The sequence below is a fragment of the Gouania willdenowi genome, chromosome 24, assembly GCF_900634775.1.
Source record: "Gouania willdenowi chromosome 24, fGouWil2.1, whole genome shotgun sequence".
Taxonomy (NCBI): Eukaryota; Metazoa; Chordata; class Actinopteri; order Blenniiformes; family Gobiesocidae; genus Gouania; species Gouania willdenowi.
Window position 1 is genome coordinate 7,606,192 of NC_041066.1, and position 20,573 is coordinate 7,626,764.

The 20,573-nt window shown below is 36.0% G+C and overlaps 2 protein-coding genes across 2 annotated transcripts; both read left to right on the forward strand.

Annotated features, from left to right (window-relative positions):
• The first annotated feature begins 1,793 nt into the window (after positions 1-1,793).
• Positions 1,794-10,931, forward strand: katnbl1 (katanin p80 subunit B-like 1). Its single transcript, XM_028440360.1, has 10 exons — positions 1,794-1,973; positions 2,666-2,790; positions 2,874-2,911; positions 6,278-6,554; positions 6,633-6,748; positions 6,836-6,886; positions 8,251-8,340; positions 8,516-8,617; positions 8,877-8,970; positions 10,348-10,931. The coding sequence occupies exons 2-10, from the start codon at positions 2,677-2,679 to the stop codon at positions 10,378-10,380; spliced, it is 915 nt and encodes a 304-aa protein (XP_028296161.1). The 5' UTR covers positions 1,794-1,973; positions 2,666-2,676; the 3' UTR covers positions 10,381-10,931.
• Positions 10,932-12,164: 1,233 nt separating this feature from the next.
• Positions 12,165-18,171, forward strand: emc7b (ER membrane protein complex subunit 7b). The gene is made up of 5 exons (XM_028439756.1): positions 12,165-12,403; positions 14,681-14,800; positions 14,876-15,014; positions 16,105-16,185; positions 17,656-18,171. The coding sequence occupies exons 1-5, from the start codon at positions 12,165-12,167 to the stop codon at positions 17,812-17,814; spliced, it is 738 nt and encodes a 245-aa protein (XP_028295557.1). The 3' UTR covers positions 17,815-18,171.
• The last annotated feature ends 2,402 nt before the right edge of the window (positions 18,172-20,573 follow it).

Consider the following 20,573-nt stretch of genomic DNA (forward strand, 5'->3'; position numbering starts at 1 on the left):
GGAAAGTGTATGACGGAAATCCACAAACGCATATACCCCTTCTCCAAGCTGTGGAAGATGCATGTGGAATTATAGCAATTGATGCTTTTCATTGCTGGATTCGCCATAGGCGATATTTCCCCCGCTGCTTGGTCAGGGAAAACATTGCTTGCGATAGATGACGCGCTTTGGCCAGACCGAAATAGAATAGAGGTGTAAGATTTGGAGGCTTGTGGTGAAGGCAGGAGGCAGAGTCAGTCTCCTCATTTAACCCTTTTGTTTTCCATGAACCACAAAGTGCTGGTTCAATAGTGCCAAAAACAGTGCTGGTAGATGCAGAAAAAAATCAGATATATATGAAAAATACAAAAATAAACCAAAACTAATGTAGAATTGGACAAACTATCAAAAAGTAACTTAAAATTAGGTAAACTTGCAAAGCACAAATGAGGCATTTAACAGGCCTCTGCTAAGATGCTCTGGAGCACTCCACTGCCAGAGGAGCTTCAGCCACTCCTTATATGTACTGGAAGCTCCTCCTACAAGACAAACCAAATGTTAGTCAGTAACCAAAATAACTTAAGACTTTTAATAATTATCTTATTTTGAAATTATGTTAATATCATATTTATACGTAATCAATTACCCCTGCAGGGATTTATGGGTTAAAAATCTTAATTTATTTTAAAGCTTCCACTAAGTATAAACATTTAACCCAAAATACCCCTGGTTCCAGTTTACCAATGGTACGATCCAATTTACCCATCTCTACTTGAGTAATGAAACCCTCCCATCACTGGTTTGGTCAGCAGCACCAGGAGCTACACACAACAGGTAACACATTGTCACGGTCCCAATAAAACTCTCCAAACTACACAATGTCTGTTGTTTCTAAGTGTAGTATGTGCTCTGTGCACCCATGTACTGTAATTGTGCTGCAGCATAGTTTGTTTATTTTTTTATTTTTACGATAACTATTCAATAAATTATTTTGTTTTATATGTGCATATTTGTGTTGCTTGGAATGTACAGTGTAAACTGTTTTTGTGGGAAAAATAAAATATATTTGATCGTCTATTTGTGTGTTCTGAGTATAAAAACAATATTCTCAAATATTTTACAACACACTTATGTATGTACGGTCTGTATTAAGTGTAACACAGCAAAAAAAAAGGTCTATACCATTATGATGAATGGAGAAGAAGTGTTTTCCATTCATTTATTTTACATTGAGCACATCAGTGTTCAACTGGTTCTTATACTTGTAAATGTATATTCATATGATGGTTTCATTTGAAAACAAAATATCATTTTGAGAAGAAATTACTTTATTTTTAATGTAAAGTTTCATTTTGCGGTAGAATTCAGTGGTTTTGCCTATTGTCCCAAATACGTCTGAGACAGGTGTGCGTGTCTACCAACACGTACTGTTAGTATTTTTAATTACACTTTGAATACTAATTCATTCAAAAACACATATTTTAGCTGTTTATTCAGTTTTTAGAATTCAACACATGGTACATAGTGTAGAAAATAGTGGAAGTACATAAATAAGTTTTTATTGCAAAATTATTCCGTCACATTTTTGTATTTCTTTGCAAATTTACATTAAAAATTGTGACTTTACTAATAAGTATGACTTGCCATAGTGATTTATTTCTTTATATATTTGTGGCAGAAACGGGCTTCCGTAGTATGGAGGACACATGTTAGTACTGCTAATGGCCGCTGGGGGGCGCTGGAGGAGCACCACAGCCTAAATATGGTAGTATATGTAACCACCGTTAGAGGGCGCTAAATCTCCATATTTGAATCTGTCCCAAATCAATCCCATAATGCCCTCAGTGAGGCGGTGTGTCGTTTGAACGGGCTAAAAAACTGGTTGAACGTTAGCGATCCGGTACTCAGGAGTTTGGCGGTGAGTCTGAACCAGTTTTTCATGTTTTGGATTTTCACACCTGAGGGGCCTCTGTGACAGCACACACCATGACTCGGTGGGTATGAAGGTCCGCTTTACCAATGGTGCTTTCTCTGTTTCTAATAAGCTTTCATTGAAGCTGCGAAGTTTCCTGATTCGGAAGGAAAGACTAATTTAGCTTGTTAGCCGACGTTAGCGGCCCAGCTGCTCAGTGCGCCCGTGTGTTTTCTGCATAATGCTAACAGCTAATGCTAACTGTTGAACTTAAGCTAACTTTTAGAGTTCACACTCAAAACCATGTTTAAATGCTGTGTGTTACCTTGCGCTTCAACTTTATTCTTATGACGTATGTTGTTGAATTTATACTTTATTCCGCACTGCTTACTTTTTTGTGAGTTACCTTTTCTGTGTATGTTTACATGTACAACATCAGTCTGAATACTGCTTATTTTATTTTTTTTAGCATATTTTTACATTTTGAAGCAGGAGGTTCAAACTAATTCTAATTAAAGTACCCCAGCATTTTATTTAAAAACAAAAAGCTACATTCTTAATTATGTATATTTTCCTAATTTCATTTATCTGTTTTAAGATGACACCACTGAGCCACAAACACCTACAACAGTACTACATGAAGCTCTTACTAATAGTCAGAATTTTTCTACTAATTTTTATTCCATGCAACCAGATTGGATGATAAAACCTACAGCCCTGAGTTTGACCTACTGTGTTGAGTTTTATTACCTCCGTCTCCTGTTTGTCCAACAGTGTCCCTTATTATGGCTGCTGGTGAGTATGCACAACACCAAAAAGTCTATAGAATCAACAGGAGTCTACCCAATGGCTTTCTACAATCCCACCTGCAAGGTTCTACTGAGAAGAACATGAAGCAGGTATGGAAATGTGGTTGGTGTGAGCTGGTGTTTCAGTAGCACAGATTGTAGTAGTGGCTTCATCCCGTATCCTTTTGTTTTAGGTGGATATAGAAAATAAAGAGGGATTAGATAAAGGCAGGTGAGTCACGTATGGAGTTCATGTCATTCAACACTGGTCTGGGTGTGTGTGTTTTTTGTTTCCTTGCTTTAACACACTCGAACGGTGCATCATTTTCACTCATTTTCATTATTATAGTAGTTGTAGATTTATTCCGACTTCACTTTCCAATGGACAACAGATGCAAGGGAGCTCCAACTTTAAATCTAACACGGTGCATTAGGCTGGGCGATTTTGCGCAAAAAAAAACTATTTATTTTTTAATTAATATGATTTTTTTTAATGCACTTAAAATGACTGCAGACATCAGATATATTGTCAAAAGTGTAACTTTATTGCTGTGAATGTCCTCAAGAGTTAAAATGCTTAGAACAATCCCAAAATAAAAAGTAAATGAGGCTCTGTCATTCAACAATTTCAAGCTTTAATCCAGGTTTAAGCAAAAGTGCAACAGCGCCTTCACAGTAGCTTAAATTTTCTGATTAAGAAATCAGATAACTACATATTCTTTAACATATAATATTACAGTTTAAAAAAATTATAAACTCTTCCCTTAGTATCTCAGCATAGTGCAAATAAAAAATTGAACATACCTATGGCACACATATAGCCTACTCAAAGGGTGAACAAATGTAAACAGAGAGGGGGCTGGCTCACATCGGAATGCGAAAAAGTCAGTTTTCAATTAAAAAAAAAAAATGAAACTTGAATTTGCAAAATAAAAATCATTTTTATCTACAAATTCAATTAATTGATTAAATCGATTTTTTTTTTTTTTTTTTTTGCCCAGCCCTAGAGTGCATCACCTATTAATATTCAATATACAGTATTATATGCTACGGCCAGCTTCTTTTGATCCTATTTCCACAACAAGAATAATGATCAGATTAATATGAACATAAAATAAGACAATATTTCCAATCATATGCTTTGGAGCAAGAATAATTCCACAACATTCAGACATGTCACCCCGATAGTGCGTATGTCACCATTTTTCATGTTGATGCTAAATGCAAGAACACACCCTAAATAGTGTGGCCACGAAATATTTACATTATGTCCATTTTAATGTTGCTTTTTGCCAGTTTCCAGTTTGTTTTCCGGTGAATAACCATATATGGGTTGTGATGCAGAAAATGCGTTAGCGCTGATTGCTTACACATACGACATCCTTCAGAGTTAGCTACGTTGGCTTCAGTGTAGCCAATAGAGTTTCGTTATTTACAAAGAACTCAAATTTAGATTTTGCCGGCCACAGAATTTGTCACCACTATACACGAAGCTAGCCATAGACAGGTGTTGCAACACATTTTGTGGTCCGACATAATGATGGTTCCATTGGCCAAGTCTGCGTTTAGAGGAGCCACCAAAGTAGACTCCAGTAGCTGAAGCCGGAGCCTTTAATAATTTTAATATAAACTAGTGTATTTTTCAGTCTGCCTTCTTCTGGTGACAGGGACTTTAAGGACTGAAGCTGGACACTCTTGATGAACACTTTGGCTTTGTTCAAAATGTCACACTAACGTACTATACACTACAAACTCTGAGTACATACTGTCTACTATATACTTTAAGTATGATTAAGATGATGACCATTCCCTCTGAAGTATACTTCCAAGTTTTCCAAGATGCATTTCTAACCTACAGTGACAAAAGCCTGAAGTACACTGAGGCTAAATATCTCCACCTTTGAAAGTTCTGAAAACATTTTAAGCGAGAAAGTGGCCAATATGCTGATTTATAGGGATGTCCTGATACAACTTTTTCATTTCCGATATGATACCAATATTGCAGCCTTGCAGCCGATACCGATATTGATCTGATATCAGCATGAATCATACATACTTTTTTAATCATTATTAAAAAAAAATTCTCTTTTTAAAAAAAAAAAAAAAAAAATTAATTAATTATTGTGTAGTATGAAATGTTAAAAAAGGTTTGATCAAGTGATGTTACTCAAACAGAGAACAATAGTCAGCAACAGTAGGTATGAGGAAAACTGACCCATTTAATATTAACCAATTGGTTACATAATTTTTAACCTTCAACATAATATCTACAGTATTCTACAATTGAATAAAATAAATAAATAACAAAAATAAAATAAAAATTGGAAAATCCAGAAATTTCAATCCGATATTTGTTTTCAGGCAAATATCGGATCGATATCGGAGCGGGACACCTCTGCTGACATTTTGGAGATTTTCGGAGACCCTCGATTGTGCTACTGACAAAACATCCAGTGAACTTCAAAACAAGAGCCCTACTTACAAAAGTGTAGATGCTTTTGTTTTGAAAAGGAAATGTTTGATTTTTAGCTTGAAGCTGGTCCCAGGATGATTTTACTTTCCGCTCGCAATGCATCATGGGACGGTTGAGTATGACTAGTGTGCCCACCGTGCATACTTAAAAAATGTCCCGATTAGTAATGTATACATCTGGGTGTTTCATGCGTGCTCAATCTTTCTATCTAATATGAACGCACCATATATTAATTTTGACATCACACTTAGTATGAGTAGTACATTAGTATGACATTTACAACAGATCATCCCCTAAAGTCACTGGTCATTCATGCCACCTTTTCATTCCATTATCATCTATACCTGGAGTTAAAATGTGTCTGATTAACCCTGAACTACTTGTGTAAGAGGAGTTACATATTTTACCAAATAGAAAAAAACAAAGCTTTTGAAAATCTTGGACAATAATTGCTCTACTTAAATCATGCCAAGCAGACTTGAGCAACTCAATCCTTTTCAAGAATTTTATTTTGTGTAATTGGAACTTGAAATTAGCGATCAAAGTGACCCGGGCTGGATTTAAAAAAACATATAATTCCATTGAAATTGATTGTTGTGTTTATCATGTGTAATGCAGTGCTGTGAGCTGGATTGAGGCCCTTGAGAATGGATTGGGATTCTTGTGAATTGAATGGATTTGATATCCAGCTCTAAAAGTGACAGTGTGGGTATTGAATGGGACAATGTTTTTCCTGGGATCCACTGCAAGAAGCACCTTGCCTTTCATTTAGTCCTGATGGGCACAAGTGGCCTCAGTCTGTGTTCAGTTGCTAACATGTATTAAACTACAGCCAATAAATGCACTCTAGTTTTTAGACCAGTGCTGTCAAACCCACCTGGTCCAGGGGCCTCATACTGAACAACTTAGTCTGACAGATCAGACGAGATCAGGCTTATCTACACACACAGGGATTGTAAATATTCTTGAATGCAGAAACCCCAATAGAGAGGGTTTAACTGAAAGTCTGTCCAGATTAAGTTAAAACACATTTTAAGCCAGGTATTATTGAATCTTTGTGTCTGTCGGCTCACGTCTTCAGTTTTTCAGACTGTAAGGTGTTAATACGCTCTGTGTTTTTGCCAGATTTCAGGTAAATCACGGAGTACACGGAAAAGCAAAGCGGCAGTCATCTTGCAAAAGAAGGAGTTGCGCTGTGGTGGTGGTGGAAAAAAAGCTGCTCCGTAGAGCATCCAATGTAGCCGCCTCCTGTAACCCCGTAATGGCCAACAAGGAAAATGAGTTGACGTGCTCGGACGATGTGCGCGGCATTCATTACAATGACGGCTGTGGGCGCTCGCTAAACGCTGCAGAGGCCTCCAAGATGGCCGGGGCCAATTCTAAGTACAGTGACTTTATTGAGGTGAGAGCTGACGATGATTCCTTTTAATGTGTTTTTATGTTTAAGTCTTTTTATTTTGAGGCTTTATGCTTTGTGTAGCTATCGAAGGACCATGAAGCCATGACTCGTGTCCTCTTTGGAAGGAATCTTCGACTCAAAGTCGCTCTCACACTGTGGAAAAAAAACGCTAGTGAATTTGTGGCTTACCTCTTAAGGTAACTGCAACATAGCTGCGTGGTTATACTGTATGTATTTTTATTTATTAATAATAATAACCATTATTATTCTTTTTCACTTCCCAGAATTCAAGACACAGGAGTGCTGCTTGACATCTTACCTATCCTAACAAACAAGTTAGTCACTTCTCTTTTCAATGAATATTTACAGTCATAAGTACTTTTTATTATTCTTATTGTACTAATATACATGATTTTTTGCAGCTGATTATAATCAAATTTTGACATTCTTTCCATTTTTTTTTTTCATTTAAGACTCAACAGTGACGTTGATATCTCAGGCACTTTTGGATGTGTTGTTGTTTTTTGTTGAAAATCATACTGATTAATGTACATTTTCTTAAGGATATAATAAGTACCGGAGCTCGTTTGAGCTGAGTTTGACAAAGTCATAACACATCACTTCCACATGTCCATTTCCCACTTCATCCATAGACTACTAGATGTTACATCAGATTACAGTGCAGTATTAAATGTAGAGGCCTTCAAAAATTCCTCAATTTCCTTTCAGGATTTACACATTTCCGTTTTGTTTCAGCTTCATTGTCGCTCCCTGTTTAGATGACTTTAGTGGCTATTAAACTTCTGAAATTGTACCAAACATGCTAAATAGTGTTTGAAAGTGTCGACTACTGTTATTAATTTTATATTTCATTATGGTTTAGATGACTTAATGAAGCTGGGAGGGTTACATTGAAATTGAAATCACTCACATTATGTCGCAGGAGCTTAATATGTCCATTCACTACACTTTCAACCCTCAGACTCCCGTTTAACCAGAATTATTCCATGGAAATGTGTGTTTTGGTCCCAAATAACCTTTAATTACCACCAACGGCCGAATGACCTTCAAGTTTTGTACGATGCAATGCTTCTGTCATGGGTAAACTCATCACCAGTTAAACTAATACGCCAACAGCTAAACCTGTCTTTGGAACAGTACGGTACCTTTTTAAAATTTTAATGCATTCACAATAATCTGAACCACTTGTTCATCACAACACATTAAAAACACTTCAGATGAAGTTTGCATATAATTTAGTCACAGGATAACATGATCACTAGTTGAAATAGTGTGTACATACGTGATATTGTCCCAAACACATTCAATGGAGTTATTTCCTTGTTAGGACACGGATATTAAATGAAGTGTTTAGATTGCTTTTTTCATTTCAGAACGTGAATTTCCTATTATCAGTGTCCACACTAATAACAAGGCTGTGCAAACTAAATGTAGCTGTCCTGTCACACTTTAGCACTATTTCAAATTAAGAAACTCTATTTTATCCAAGGTTCTTCCACTTCCCTGTTGGTCCACTGTTATAATGCTGGAATTGTCTTCAGTTCTGTGTTCAGTGAGTGAATGAACAAAGGCCTCAATTAAACCCATTGAGTCCTGTTCATGTCATATTTCTGTGATTGAGTGCATTACAGTTAATCGGCTCATTTCCCTTCATCCTGTTGTTTTCCTCTTTCATCAGCCTCCAAACTCAAGCACCACATCTGTCTCTTGGCTGCTGCGTGGACCTCATGCCCCAAGTCAAAACAATTCTTACCAGTAAATATGAAGAGTAAGTGTCTTTGAGGACACACTGTGAATCATCCAGCCTTTGTTTACTTTATGACACATTGAACTGTCAGCTAAACTAAATCATTTGCAGTCTACTGTAATAAAGCCTCCTGGATGCATGTCAAAAATCAGTAATTGATCATTTATTATGTTTTTTTAATTTATCTTTTTAACAGGCATTTAAAGGTTGGTTTACATTGGGTTCAAGCTGTTATCAAGAAATGGTGGCCGGAACTTTGTAAAAATGAGAAACATCAGAGCAGTAGTTCACAAGACAGGTGAGCTCTAATGAACACAAACTGCAAACTTAAAGTGTGTTTTTCTTTCATTTTTATTGCTTCTGGGCTTTACTTGGTAATATCTAGTCAACATACGATTGTGTATCTGCTTTCAAAACAAGCATTGTGTACTGTGTACTTATCTAATATTTCAGGTTTTTGTCTGGTGACGAGCTAAAGGAACGGAGCTTGTACTTTGTGTTGCATTAATTCTCTTTGGTGAGTGTTAATGGTTGTTTTTTCTTTGTTTTTACTGCAGGAATGTTGAAGTTATGAAGCAGCGGTTGAAGGATCTGTGGAAGGATGGCACTCAATTATGTTTAGCTCCAGGATCTACAGGAGAACTAGCCAAAGTGAGCACAAGTCTTACTGTAATTATATACATTGAACTTGTTTTCTTTTTTTTTGTTTGTTTAGTCAAAGGGGATCAGAATAAGGAAGGTTGTTCCAGGGATTTAGAGCAGACTCTACAGGTGTTCCTTTTGTTCCATCCTCTGTTTATTTTGGTTGGCCCCACGACCTGCCACTCCCACACTGAGAAGAAAACAAATGTTTGCTCCACTGGGCTGAAGGAGTCCACCTGTAAAGAACTCTTTTATTTGGGAATCAAAAAATATCTGTGGTCCCTCACGACCAGGATATTGTATCCTGCTGTAGGTCAGCTATCATGAGTTCACTACCATAAAGATATTAAAAAAAAAAGGAATATGACTGACGTTGTTGATGTTAAATACTTTAAAATTCCTTCCCAAAACATTTTGCTTCAAAAAAATTGATGAAGTTTCGACTTAAAAGTTTATATGCTGATTTTAAACTGTTTAACAATTTATTTTTTATGTTTTTGTAAAGTGAGAGTACTGAAATGTGATTTCATCATATAGTATTTTGAAAGCACTCACAGCAGGGTCCTAGGTTTGAATCCTGGGGAGGAAGCCCTTCAATTGTATATTTTTTTATTTTTTTTTTGGGTCGTTCCAATGTTTAAAATGTGGATGTTTGGCCAGAATCTGTTAAAGCTGCCCGATACAATATTAATATCAGTAAAAAAACAAAAAAAAAATGATTTTTCCATATCAGCCTGCATATGAATTCCTAAATGTAAGCACTCTGATACAAGCATAAACAATATTGAGGGGTTTATTTGCTGGAGTGAAGTTTAATTGTTATTTTGCACTTTAAAAATTATAATTTGTTTTTATTGGATTTATTGAGGGTCATTTTCAGGGTCTTTCTAATTCAATTGTAGAATATTTTTACATTTTAAGTTAAACTAGTTGTTGTTTTGCACCTTAAAAATATGCATATTTTTGTTTTTCCTGGATTTAAAAAGGTTGGTTTTCAGGGTTTTCTTTATTTTTGTTTTATTTATTTGTAAAATATTCTTTGGTTTTAGTTCCAAATGTATACAAACAATTAGTTAACAATAAATGGGTCAGTTTTACTCTTACCTAATGATGCTGACTATTGTCTCTGAGTAATATCAGACTTTTCTAACATTTCGCACTACAGAATAAATGAGTTTGCAATATTGGTATCGTATCAGAGGTGAGAAAGTAGAATCAAGACACGCTTAAAATGCTCTTTTTCATCAGTTTAACATTATGTAATGCTGTTTTTAAAATCAGGAGAAAATTTTTCTCCTGAGTTGAGTTTCTTGTTCTCCTGATGCTAAACATCTTTTATTTTATCTGCAAAAAAACCTAATGCACTGTCTTTTCTTTTTGTTGCAGGCCATTGAGGCGTCTCTGTCCCAGCTTCCCTGACAGCTGACCGTAAGCACTCTGAGGATGTCACCACTACTGCCAATCGTGGCCATATTCTGACCAGTTTATGATGCCAGACGCAAAGACTGCTCCAATCTACTATTTACACTCAAACCTCTTAACTGGGACTGAACTTGGTAGTTCAGACTTCTCCCTCAGTTAAAGCTTGGAGACTCCTGAGGATGCCTTAGAAAGCCTTCAGCAAAGTGACTGCTTCACATTGAAGTGGATCGTCTAGTGAGGGGATATGTTTAATGGACCTCCACGAGACTGGGTGTAATGTCGCTCTATGAAGTGCCAAGCCTTTAGTCTCGTCTGCAGCACGCTCTGCTGCTGCACGTGTGGATGTGATGAATGCCTGGCTGTTTCAATGTTCTGCGCCTGGGTTCTCACAAATTGGGAACTTGAATCTGTCAACTGTCTTTAAGTTATTAGAGTTCATTTTGTTTTTCATTTTTGCCTCTTCCGTCGACCTCTGACTATATACAGTGGAATCGGAAAACAATCAGTTCTTTTAACTTTCTTTTTAATAAATTTTATGAAAACTTGAACCATTTCATTAAACTAACATTTAATACATTTTGAAAACAGCTTCTATTAAACCAGGGCACTTAATCACTATATCTACAACTGACTGGTGGTCCAAAGAGTAGCAACCCTACCAGTCAAGTTACTAGTTTAAATGTAACTAAAGGTCTACAGTTACTCTAGTTTCTGGAGTGAATGTGTTTCAGGATGCCTTCCTGTTCACCCAGTAAAGGATGTGGGTGTGGCTTGTAACTGGAATAGGCTCCAGGAAGAATGGATGTGTGAACAGATAAATTTTTATAGGTGTATTACAGTTGTGTTGGCAAAGGAAAATACAAGAGTTGGTGGTTGTAGACGGGTTTTATCCCTAAACTCCACAAACAAATAAGGTTTTATTTTAAACGATTAAAAAAAAAAAAAAAAAAACACGAACCCTCTAGTATTCAGTAGACAAATGACAGCATAACAAAAATGTTGTGTTAAGATTAACACTTTTATTCTAATAAATGATGCATATTTCTAGCATTTTATTATTTATCATGTATTTTGCATAGTATCTTGGCAAGTTTTATTTTTGTATATAATAAAGATGTAAATGTCTCCTATAAAGCAAATATATGCCAAAGGTTACATCAATTGTAACATTTCAGTTGGGCCTAAAATGAATTTAAAACATTACATTTTTAATGGGGATTAATGCAGACAGGATGAAAGAAGTAAATGCCTTTATTCTATTTTGTCTTTAAAAGTCACAAACTGGTTTACAGTGTCAAAACACAACAGCAGATTTGACCAGATTCTTTCACATTTCTGTTTTCTCTAATTTATTCCTGGATAAAACACACTTTATGGATTGTTTTAAAAATAGTGCATCAACTTAATAATTTATTCCATGTTATTCCGCTACCCTTAAATAGTAACAAATGTTTCTCTTTTTAACATTTACCATGGGTCAAATACATTCACATTTTGAATTCCTAATCAGATTTAATAAAGATATTTAATATTGTAATAATTGACGATAGAATAATATAATAAATTATTTTATTTTTGTACATATATAACCAACATTTAAAAATGTTTGTTCTGCCGTTTGGCGCATGCGTACTCGGAACCCGCTATGTTGCTTGGTTGTGGTGTGACGTCACAGAGTGCAGTACAGCTGATGTTTGTCGAACAGAACAGTTAATGACTGGACAAGCGCTCATTAGAATTTCTAGTTTTGCGTTAATTTCAGATAAATAAAACCAGACGACATGTTTCAGAGGAAGGGGACACCGCTGTTATGGCTGTGTGTGCAGGCGGCGCTGGTCGCTGTGTCGTGGTGTTTCACCGACATGGAAACCGGGCCTGGCGCAGCACTTTTCTCGCCACCCAACGGAGGAGATCGGTTTAAAATCGAGGGCAGGGCCATCGTTCCGGGCCTGAAGACACAGGACTGGGTGTCGTCGGCTAGAGTCTTGGTCGAAGGGGAAGAATACGTGGGATTTTTAAGGTGAGACAAGGCCGTAGTGTCACCTGCTACCAAGCTAACTGGTTAGCCTGTTTGGTAGCATTAGCATTGAATGGGATGAAAGGAACTAACGTGTTTCCTCTTCCTGATTCATTGCTCTTCATACAAATGCACAATAGACAAGTCACCGAATAAGTTCAGACATTGAGATGACACATTTATATTGCATAGTTTGTTATTTATTTGATAGGGACAATGCACATTAGTCAACATCTATTTATACAGTACTACATATAAATATGCTGAATCATTCTAATTTGCATCTGCAGTTCCTAAACATGTGACAACGAAGCATGTCAATAAGACAAAGGAGCTTAAATCATGATAAAAACACATCACAAATAGGTGCATAAAAGGAAATGACAATATTACATCAATCATTTTATAAATTAAATGCATTAATCAAAAACCACGAATTGAACGATACAATTCACGATATATAGTACAATTTATATCGCAATATCAATAATTACAAATTTCATCTTTACAAGTGCAAAATGATATGAAACACAATTTATTTCTTTTTTTAACTTGCGAGAACAAGTAAATGGTAACTAATTGTAATTCAAGTGTTAATATCTCAAAAAAAAAAGTGGTATGTTTATCAAATTGTCAAATTACATTTTTTTTTTTTTTTTTTTTTTTTTAAGTCTAACTTTTACTTCTACAACAGATTCTGATTATGTTAAATTCTTTTAAAAATAAAAATAAAAAAAAGTAACCACACATCTATAAAAGTGCCCTGTGTGTTTTATGAAAATAAAGTGCTACCAACTTAAATCTAAAATGCATTGAGGAGTGACATCGTTTAATTAGGTCAGAGGGGTATTCCATAAAGTGGGTTATGTTCAAACTCTGAGTATGTTCAGGCTGAAATGAGGGAAACTCAGAGTATCCCATTCCTAAACGCCAGGTATGTTCTTCTCTGAGTATGTTACCATAGCAACATTGTCCGTGAACTAAACCTGGTCGCTGGCAGGTTTTATCAAAGAAACCCTGGGTTTCTACCTGGCTCCGCCCCCATGAACACCGTTTCTGAACACTTTAATGAACCTTAACACTTTTCCCTGAAACACAATAGTAACATCACACACCACAGAGGTGCTCACCTCACATCATTACTATTGTTGTGTTGCTTTACTTTTTGTGTGTGCAAATGGTAGTTTTCTCTATAACATTGTGGATGTAGGTTGAGGTTGATCTGCATTAAAACATCTACTAACGTCTGTAGTAAAGTTCCCTGAATACAAACCTGTGGATTATATAAAGGAGGAGATGACAATTTAAATTAATCCACTTTTAAGGCTCGATTGTTGTTTTATATTGTTATACAGTTAAATCTGTAGATCACGGCTCTTTGAAGATATGATGGCGCAGTGAGTTGTGATGCTGCGCGTGGAAGTGGTGGGTCGCGGGTTTGCGTCCCACTTCAGTGTTTTTTTATGACGTTTTTTAGGACGTTGAGATGGCTGGCGACAATATTACATTAATATAAATGATGCAATATCAAGCGGCATTTACTGTCTTAATATCCAGTGTAACGGGAGGGCTTTCTATGCAGCCATCCTATGCTGCTGCCACGCCTCCTCAGACACATTTTATTCATATTATTCTCCACTCGTCACGTCACTGAAGCAATAAAGTGATGAAGCGACCAAAAAGTGTGACTAATTATGGGTGATTTAAGCCACTATAGTCACTGAAGACTGCTCATGTTCCTCAAACACCGGCTTATTTCACCCATTATGGTGAATAAATCACTATTTTCCGGGTGGTTGCCATGGCAGCTCGACTCATCTTCGATCCATTGATGATGGCTTTTTACTGCGCGCGTGCACGTCAGTAACCCAAGGTTTACATACTCAGGGTTGGTTAACTCACTTCATACCAGCTGTAATGGAATCCAATACCCAGAGTTTCCCATCGCTGGTTATGTTGACCCAGAGTTTATGGATAGACTCAGAGTTTGTTAACCCTCCTTTATGGAATACCCCTCTGATGTGCTTCACTGGCTAGTGACCAGGCGTTTACGTTTTTAAAAAACACGATTAAAAAATAGTTTAAATATTTTTTGGATTGATACGATAATCGCATGTTAAAATATCACAATACATCGCCAAATCAATTTTTTTTTCCTCACACCCTTAGTCTCCATGCACGTGTTTGACAGTGTTAACTTAAGAGTTGTTTCCTACATGTCTACATTTACGTTGGACTGTTAATATTCAGTGTGTTTACTTGTTTTCTATGATTTTTCAGAACTGATGGGAGCTTCACTGTAAATGACGTCCCTTCGGGTTCATATGTCGTGGAAATAGTTTCCCCCACCTTTCGATTTGAACCGGTTCGAGTTGACATCACATCCAAGGGGAAAATGAGGTGAGATCCTGTTACAGCAGCATCAAACTACGAGGTTTGGTTTGTGGTTTTGTTAAACCTTTCCTCCGTCCACAGGGCGCGCCTCGTAAATTACATCAAAACATCAGAAGTCATCCGCCAGCCCTACCCTCTGCAGATCAGAGCCAGTGGACCTCACAGTTACTTCATGAAAAGAGAAACCTGGGGCTGGACTGACTTCCTTATGAACCCGATGGTGAGAAAAAGCATTGGCTGATGTATGCAGCTTTAATTCAGCCTACAAAGATTATTATAAATCTGTGTACCCTTTGTTCTTTGGTTATTCCGTTTTGAAACTAAATCAAAATAACAAATAAACAGTGTGGTTATTTTGTTTTTCTGATTTAAAACCAAAACAGAAAAACCAAACATGCAGCGTTTTTTGGTTTTAAATGTAAATCTCATTCTGTTTGTGTGATATTTGGATATTTATGGGTAAAGGACGAGAGCTTCATGTTTTAATCTCACCACACAGAACAACCGACAGACGGACTTTTACTCTGCTGCGTTTGATATAATAATTTGTATCATGTTGTCCAACTCACGCTGATGGCAGAGGCGTAATTTGTGGGTTTTTTTGGAACCAGAGGTGGTGTAATGAATCTACTGGTGCTCCTCGTTTCTTGTGATCAACTTCTGTATGCGTTGACGGCTGCCGTTAGCGGTATTTATAATGTGCAAAATAAACATTTTTATTGCCCTCAAACAAGCTGTAATTCACACCAGCCTCACTGTTGATAGTTAGTCACCTGTTTATCTGGATACTATTTGGACCGTAACACAGCGAAACAAAACGTTAACGTGAGCTGCTTTTTAATAGCTGAAACATCCACAGACTGAATGAAAACATGAGCAGGACCAGAAAACTGATGAAATAAATCTTTAACAGTCCTATTATGTGATGAGAGCTGGTCCAGGACCTGGGCAGGGAAACCAGGGGCAGTTCTTGCTCTAATTTCCCCATAAACAGGTTTACTGGTTTTATATCAGTAAAACAAAATAACCACACTGTTTATTTGTTATTTTGATTTGGTTTTAAAGTGGAATAACCAAAGAATGAAAGGTACATGGATTATTATAGTGATTTTGTTTTTGAATTAACTTTAAAAGGCCCGGTTTTCTTTAGTAGTTTATTGTAGTTCTTGGCATCTTTATTGTTTTTGTTTTGTTTTTTAATATTCATTTTACTCTATTTTCTTCCAATTGTCGGACTACATTAGCGTTTCTAATTACTTGGTATGACATCATCACTGTTTTGATGGGATTTTTTTTTGTCACTTGTGCAGGTGATGATGATGGTCCTTCCCCTGCTGATCATCGTTTTGTTGCCTAAGGTTGTCAACACCAACGACCCAGAGATGAGAAAGGTAAACATAAATCATTGCATTGCTAGCTTTTTAAAGAGTAACTAAACCGCCTGGTACAGTTAAAAGACGCCCAGTCTATATGAAAAAATCTACAAAGAACAATCTATGCTATGATAACTAGGTGCTCTATAAGAGCCAAATACGGAGCTGTTTATTAAGTGGGCCATAGATTTTAGATGGGAAAATTTGTATTGTAATCATTATTGTGGTCTAGTTTCCACTCCCACGTATGAATAAATGATCAAATATTTATGGTACAACTATTATCAAAGCAATAAGTGACACATCAGTCCCTGCATGATCTTCACTTTCAATATTATTGGATTTCGTGACAAATTTTTATGTAATTTGAAGAAATATCTTAATTTAAGATTAAAAATGACTATCATGTAATATAAGATATCGATATGAGCCATGCAAATATTGTGGAGTTTCTTTGAATCTTTGTATTAATTTGGAGATACTGTATCTCCAACTGAGTTAGTTGGTAGGCGGGATTTGGCCCCATGCCTTGAGTTTGACACGTGTGTCTTAAGCCAGAGTTATTACGTTTTTCAGTTACAATTACGTTTTGAATTATCCATGTTCTATTACGATTACAGCGTTTTTTCCATTTAAAATTATATTACAATCATTTTTTTTATCCTCAAAGTCAATTACAATTACATTCTCAATTACTAAAGTTAAATTACAATTAATGAACTAAATAACCTAATAAAAGTGAACCTTTGTCTTGTGTTAGCTTCCTGTTAGCATCTCTTATGGTGGCTGTAAAATACACTGAAAACAATTATTAATTAATTTTTTTCCTAATTAGGTTTTTTTAATCAATGAAAATACAGGTTTTAATATTTTTGGTGTGGGTGTCTGAGCCTTTTTCTGTGTCAGTGTACCCCTCGATTTGAATATTATTTTTTTGAAATTGTAGGAAAGCTTGATATGAAACATATTTTAATAATTGTTAACTACATACAGCACGTATAGAACTGTACATAGAACTGTACCATGGTTTCACAGTTTAGCGTTAATTATAAAATAGAATTTTCATGGCACTTACAAATACAAAGTCAATTATTTAATTATGATTACGACAGCAACAGATTACAAAAATAAAATTTTAATTACGCCATAATTGTAATTAATGATCAGTTACGTGATTACAATTATAATTGACTCCAACCCTGTCTTAAACCAACAAAATGTCACAAACCTCCATTCTCAGCAATAGCAAAATGTAACACTAATAATAGCCATGTTTCTACCCATAGAGGGCAGTCACTCTTACATTATATCAACAAATGAAAACACTAAAATTATGAAGAGTTGGACTAGAATCAATTAACATGACTTCATACCAAATACATGTTTTTAATCAGAAATAAGTGTAGTTAGTCTATAACAATCTTTACTGACATAGAGCTATTTCATCTTTTCAACTGTAACCTTTTTCATTCTCTGCTGTCTTCACAGGAAATGGAGCAATCCATGAACATGCTGAGCCCAAACCCAGAGCTTCCAGATGTTTCCGAGCTCATGACAAAGCTGTTTTCCGGCTCCAAGGGTTCCAGTAAAACCAGCAGCAGCAGCAGCAGCAGTAAGGGGCCGAGGCCAGCGGTGAAGAGGAGGTAGTGCTGCTACAACACGTCTGCCTGAAGAAGCTCTGTCTCTGTGGTCTACGGAACCAACCATGTCCGTTTATTGTACAGACTCCCCTTATTCATGGATGCTTTCTAATATTCTTTTGAGAAACTTGGCAAGAAAATCTTCTTCACCGTGCCCTGTTTTTCTTTTACGCAGTAGTGACACTAACACCATCAGTGTTTGTTTAATGTGCGTTTTTAGACTGCTGCTAAATCCATTATCAAAACATTCAGACTTTCTTGCTTTTGTGTTTTCAGTAATGTGTCTGTGAAAAAAGATTAATAAAATTTTAAGACTAATAAAATCTTATTTAAAAACTTAAATAAATAAATTACTAAAATGATGTATGAAAGATCAGCTTTTTTCAGTCTCATCACATCTCACCTTCTTTAGTCGGGACCATGTTTAGGGTCACGAGACACTAGGAGGTGGTCACCAATTGCCTTCAAGAAACTAAGAATATTTTTAGAACAATTTGAGTCAGTTTTTGCTTATTTTTACCCTTTTTCCGCAACTACACCAGACTTGCCATATTTTAACCTATTTTCATCACCATATCTTGCCATTTTTTCTCCTTTTAGTGCATTTTTGCTACATTTCTGCCACTTTTCCTTTTCTACACATTTTTTCTACATTCAGACTTATAAACCTTTTCTACCACTTTTCCCATCTAATGTCACAGATGCTGACCTGTTATCGTCACTTTTAACCTTTTCCAGTTTAACCACATTCACTGTTTGTTATGCCCATTATTTGCCAGTTTAAACTCATTTTTCCTAATTGTTCCAATTTTGCCACTTTTTACTCTTTTTACCACTTGTTCCGTCCATTTTTGGCCACTCTAATTTACATCTTTTAACCCATTTCTGTGGTTTTTAAAATCCCATTTCACCACCTTTTCCACCATTTTTCTCACCTGTGACCTGTTTTATTTGTGATTAAAAGAAGGATTTACATCTTTAAAATGACTATATACTCTGGCACAAATCATAAACTTCCTGGATTACTGGATATTATTTGGATAAATAAATAAATGTGGTTATCACAGACTCATAAACAGTGGACCATCATTATGCTGACTTTATGAATGGACCCCACAAATCTCTCCCCTTTATTCCTCGTTATTGATGGTCCTGTCTCCACGTGACTGTTCTTCAGTGTTCAACCACCTTCAGGTACAGTGGGGGTCCCCGGTCTCTGAAACCTTGGGGTTGGTTATTTGTTTCGTCATCTTTCCCTGTTCACATGACTTAAATGGCTATTACACTTCCTGAAAATGTACCACACATTAAATAAGGTTAATAGAACCAACTACTGTTGTTGATTTTACATTCATATGCCGAAATTATTTACAAAAACAGGATTGTTACACTGAAATCAAACAAGATTAAGTCGTGAGTCTGTTTAACAGTAAAACTCCCACAGAAACGTGTGATATGGTCCAAAAACATTATTTGTGAAACCTTTAATTACACCAACTGGGGGGAAAAATCCTCACGTTTTGCATGAAATCCATTGCAGCCGTGTGATTGGAGATGCTTCCACCGTGACGTGTCACTAGGTAAAATGATCACCAGTTCAGCCAACAGCTAAACCGCTCTTTGTCCCAGTGTCTTTTCAGATTTAAGTGTTGTCGCAATAATCTGAATCACTTGATCTTCACAACACATTAAAACACTTCATTTTTCAATCACAGGATAACATGATTAATATTTAAATATCAACGCATAGCACGAGATTTTTAATGGGACTATGGGCAGAATTGGGGACATTTGTCATATTTTTTTAGACATTCACTCACCTGTTTTCTCGTGAAAAATATAAACATTTCTGTGTCATGTTGGGGCCTGATTTTAAATAAAAAGACAGGTTACATTGCTTTTTCCATTTCAGAATATTAATTGATTAGCATTGATCATGTAAAATCAGATACTCTGCTGGCAGATAGGGGTCAACTGTGTGAATGCCAGGGTTGGGGTCAATTACATTTTTCAGTCACAATTACGTTTTCAATTATGCGTGTTCAATTATGATTACGATAACTGGCCTTTTTTCCATTTACAAATAAATTGTAATTATTATTTTTCCCCTTAAGGTCAATTTCAATTACATTCTCAATTACTCTAGTTCAATTACAATTTTACTAACTTTTATTCCTATAGCTTTGTGATGATTGTATGCGTTCTTTTGTGTGTACAATGTCATTTTAGCATCTTTACGTTTATATTTTAGTGCATTGATTATAATATCTTGTGTAAAAGCCCAACGAGGGACAAGAGTTGGAATTTAGCAATTAAACTCTTTGTGCAAAACATTAGCTACATTCACACTATTGTTACTCTGTAAAATGTTCTCGTTTATCAATGGACTCTCATCTTAAATTGACAGGTTCTGTGGTCAGAGGAGGAGAAGGAAGACTGTTATTGATTTACCGCTGCTGTGATGTGTGTTTACGCCCACTCATGCATATGCATGAAGGCCCAAAAAACATCTTGTTTTTAGGAGCGCTCAGACAGTGACAATTCAGAGGGCTATAACTCCAGAAAATAAACCTCAAATACTATGTTGTTGGGGTTCTTAGAACAAATGGAGATGGGTGAAAAAGAGCATAATACTGGACCTTTAACATTACAACTATGATTAGAATTGTAATTAATTATAAATTGTGCGATTAGATTTATGATTGACCGCAACACTAGTGAATGCATCCAAAACCTGGTTTGGTACGTGAATGTTAACTTTGTCAT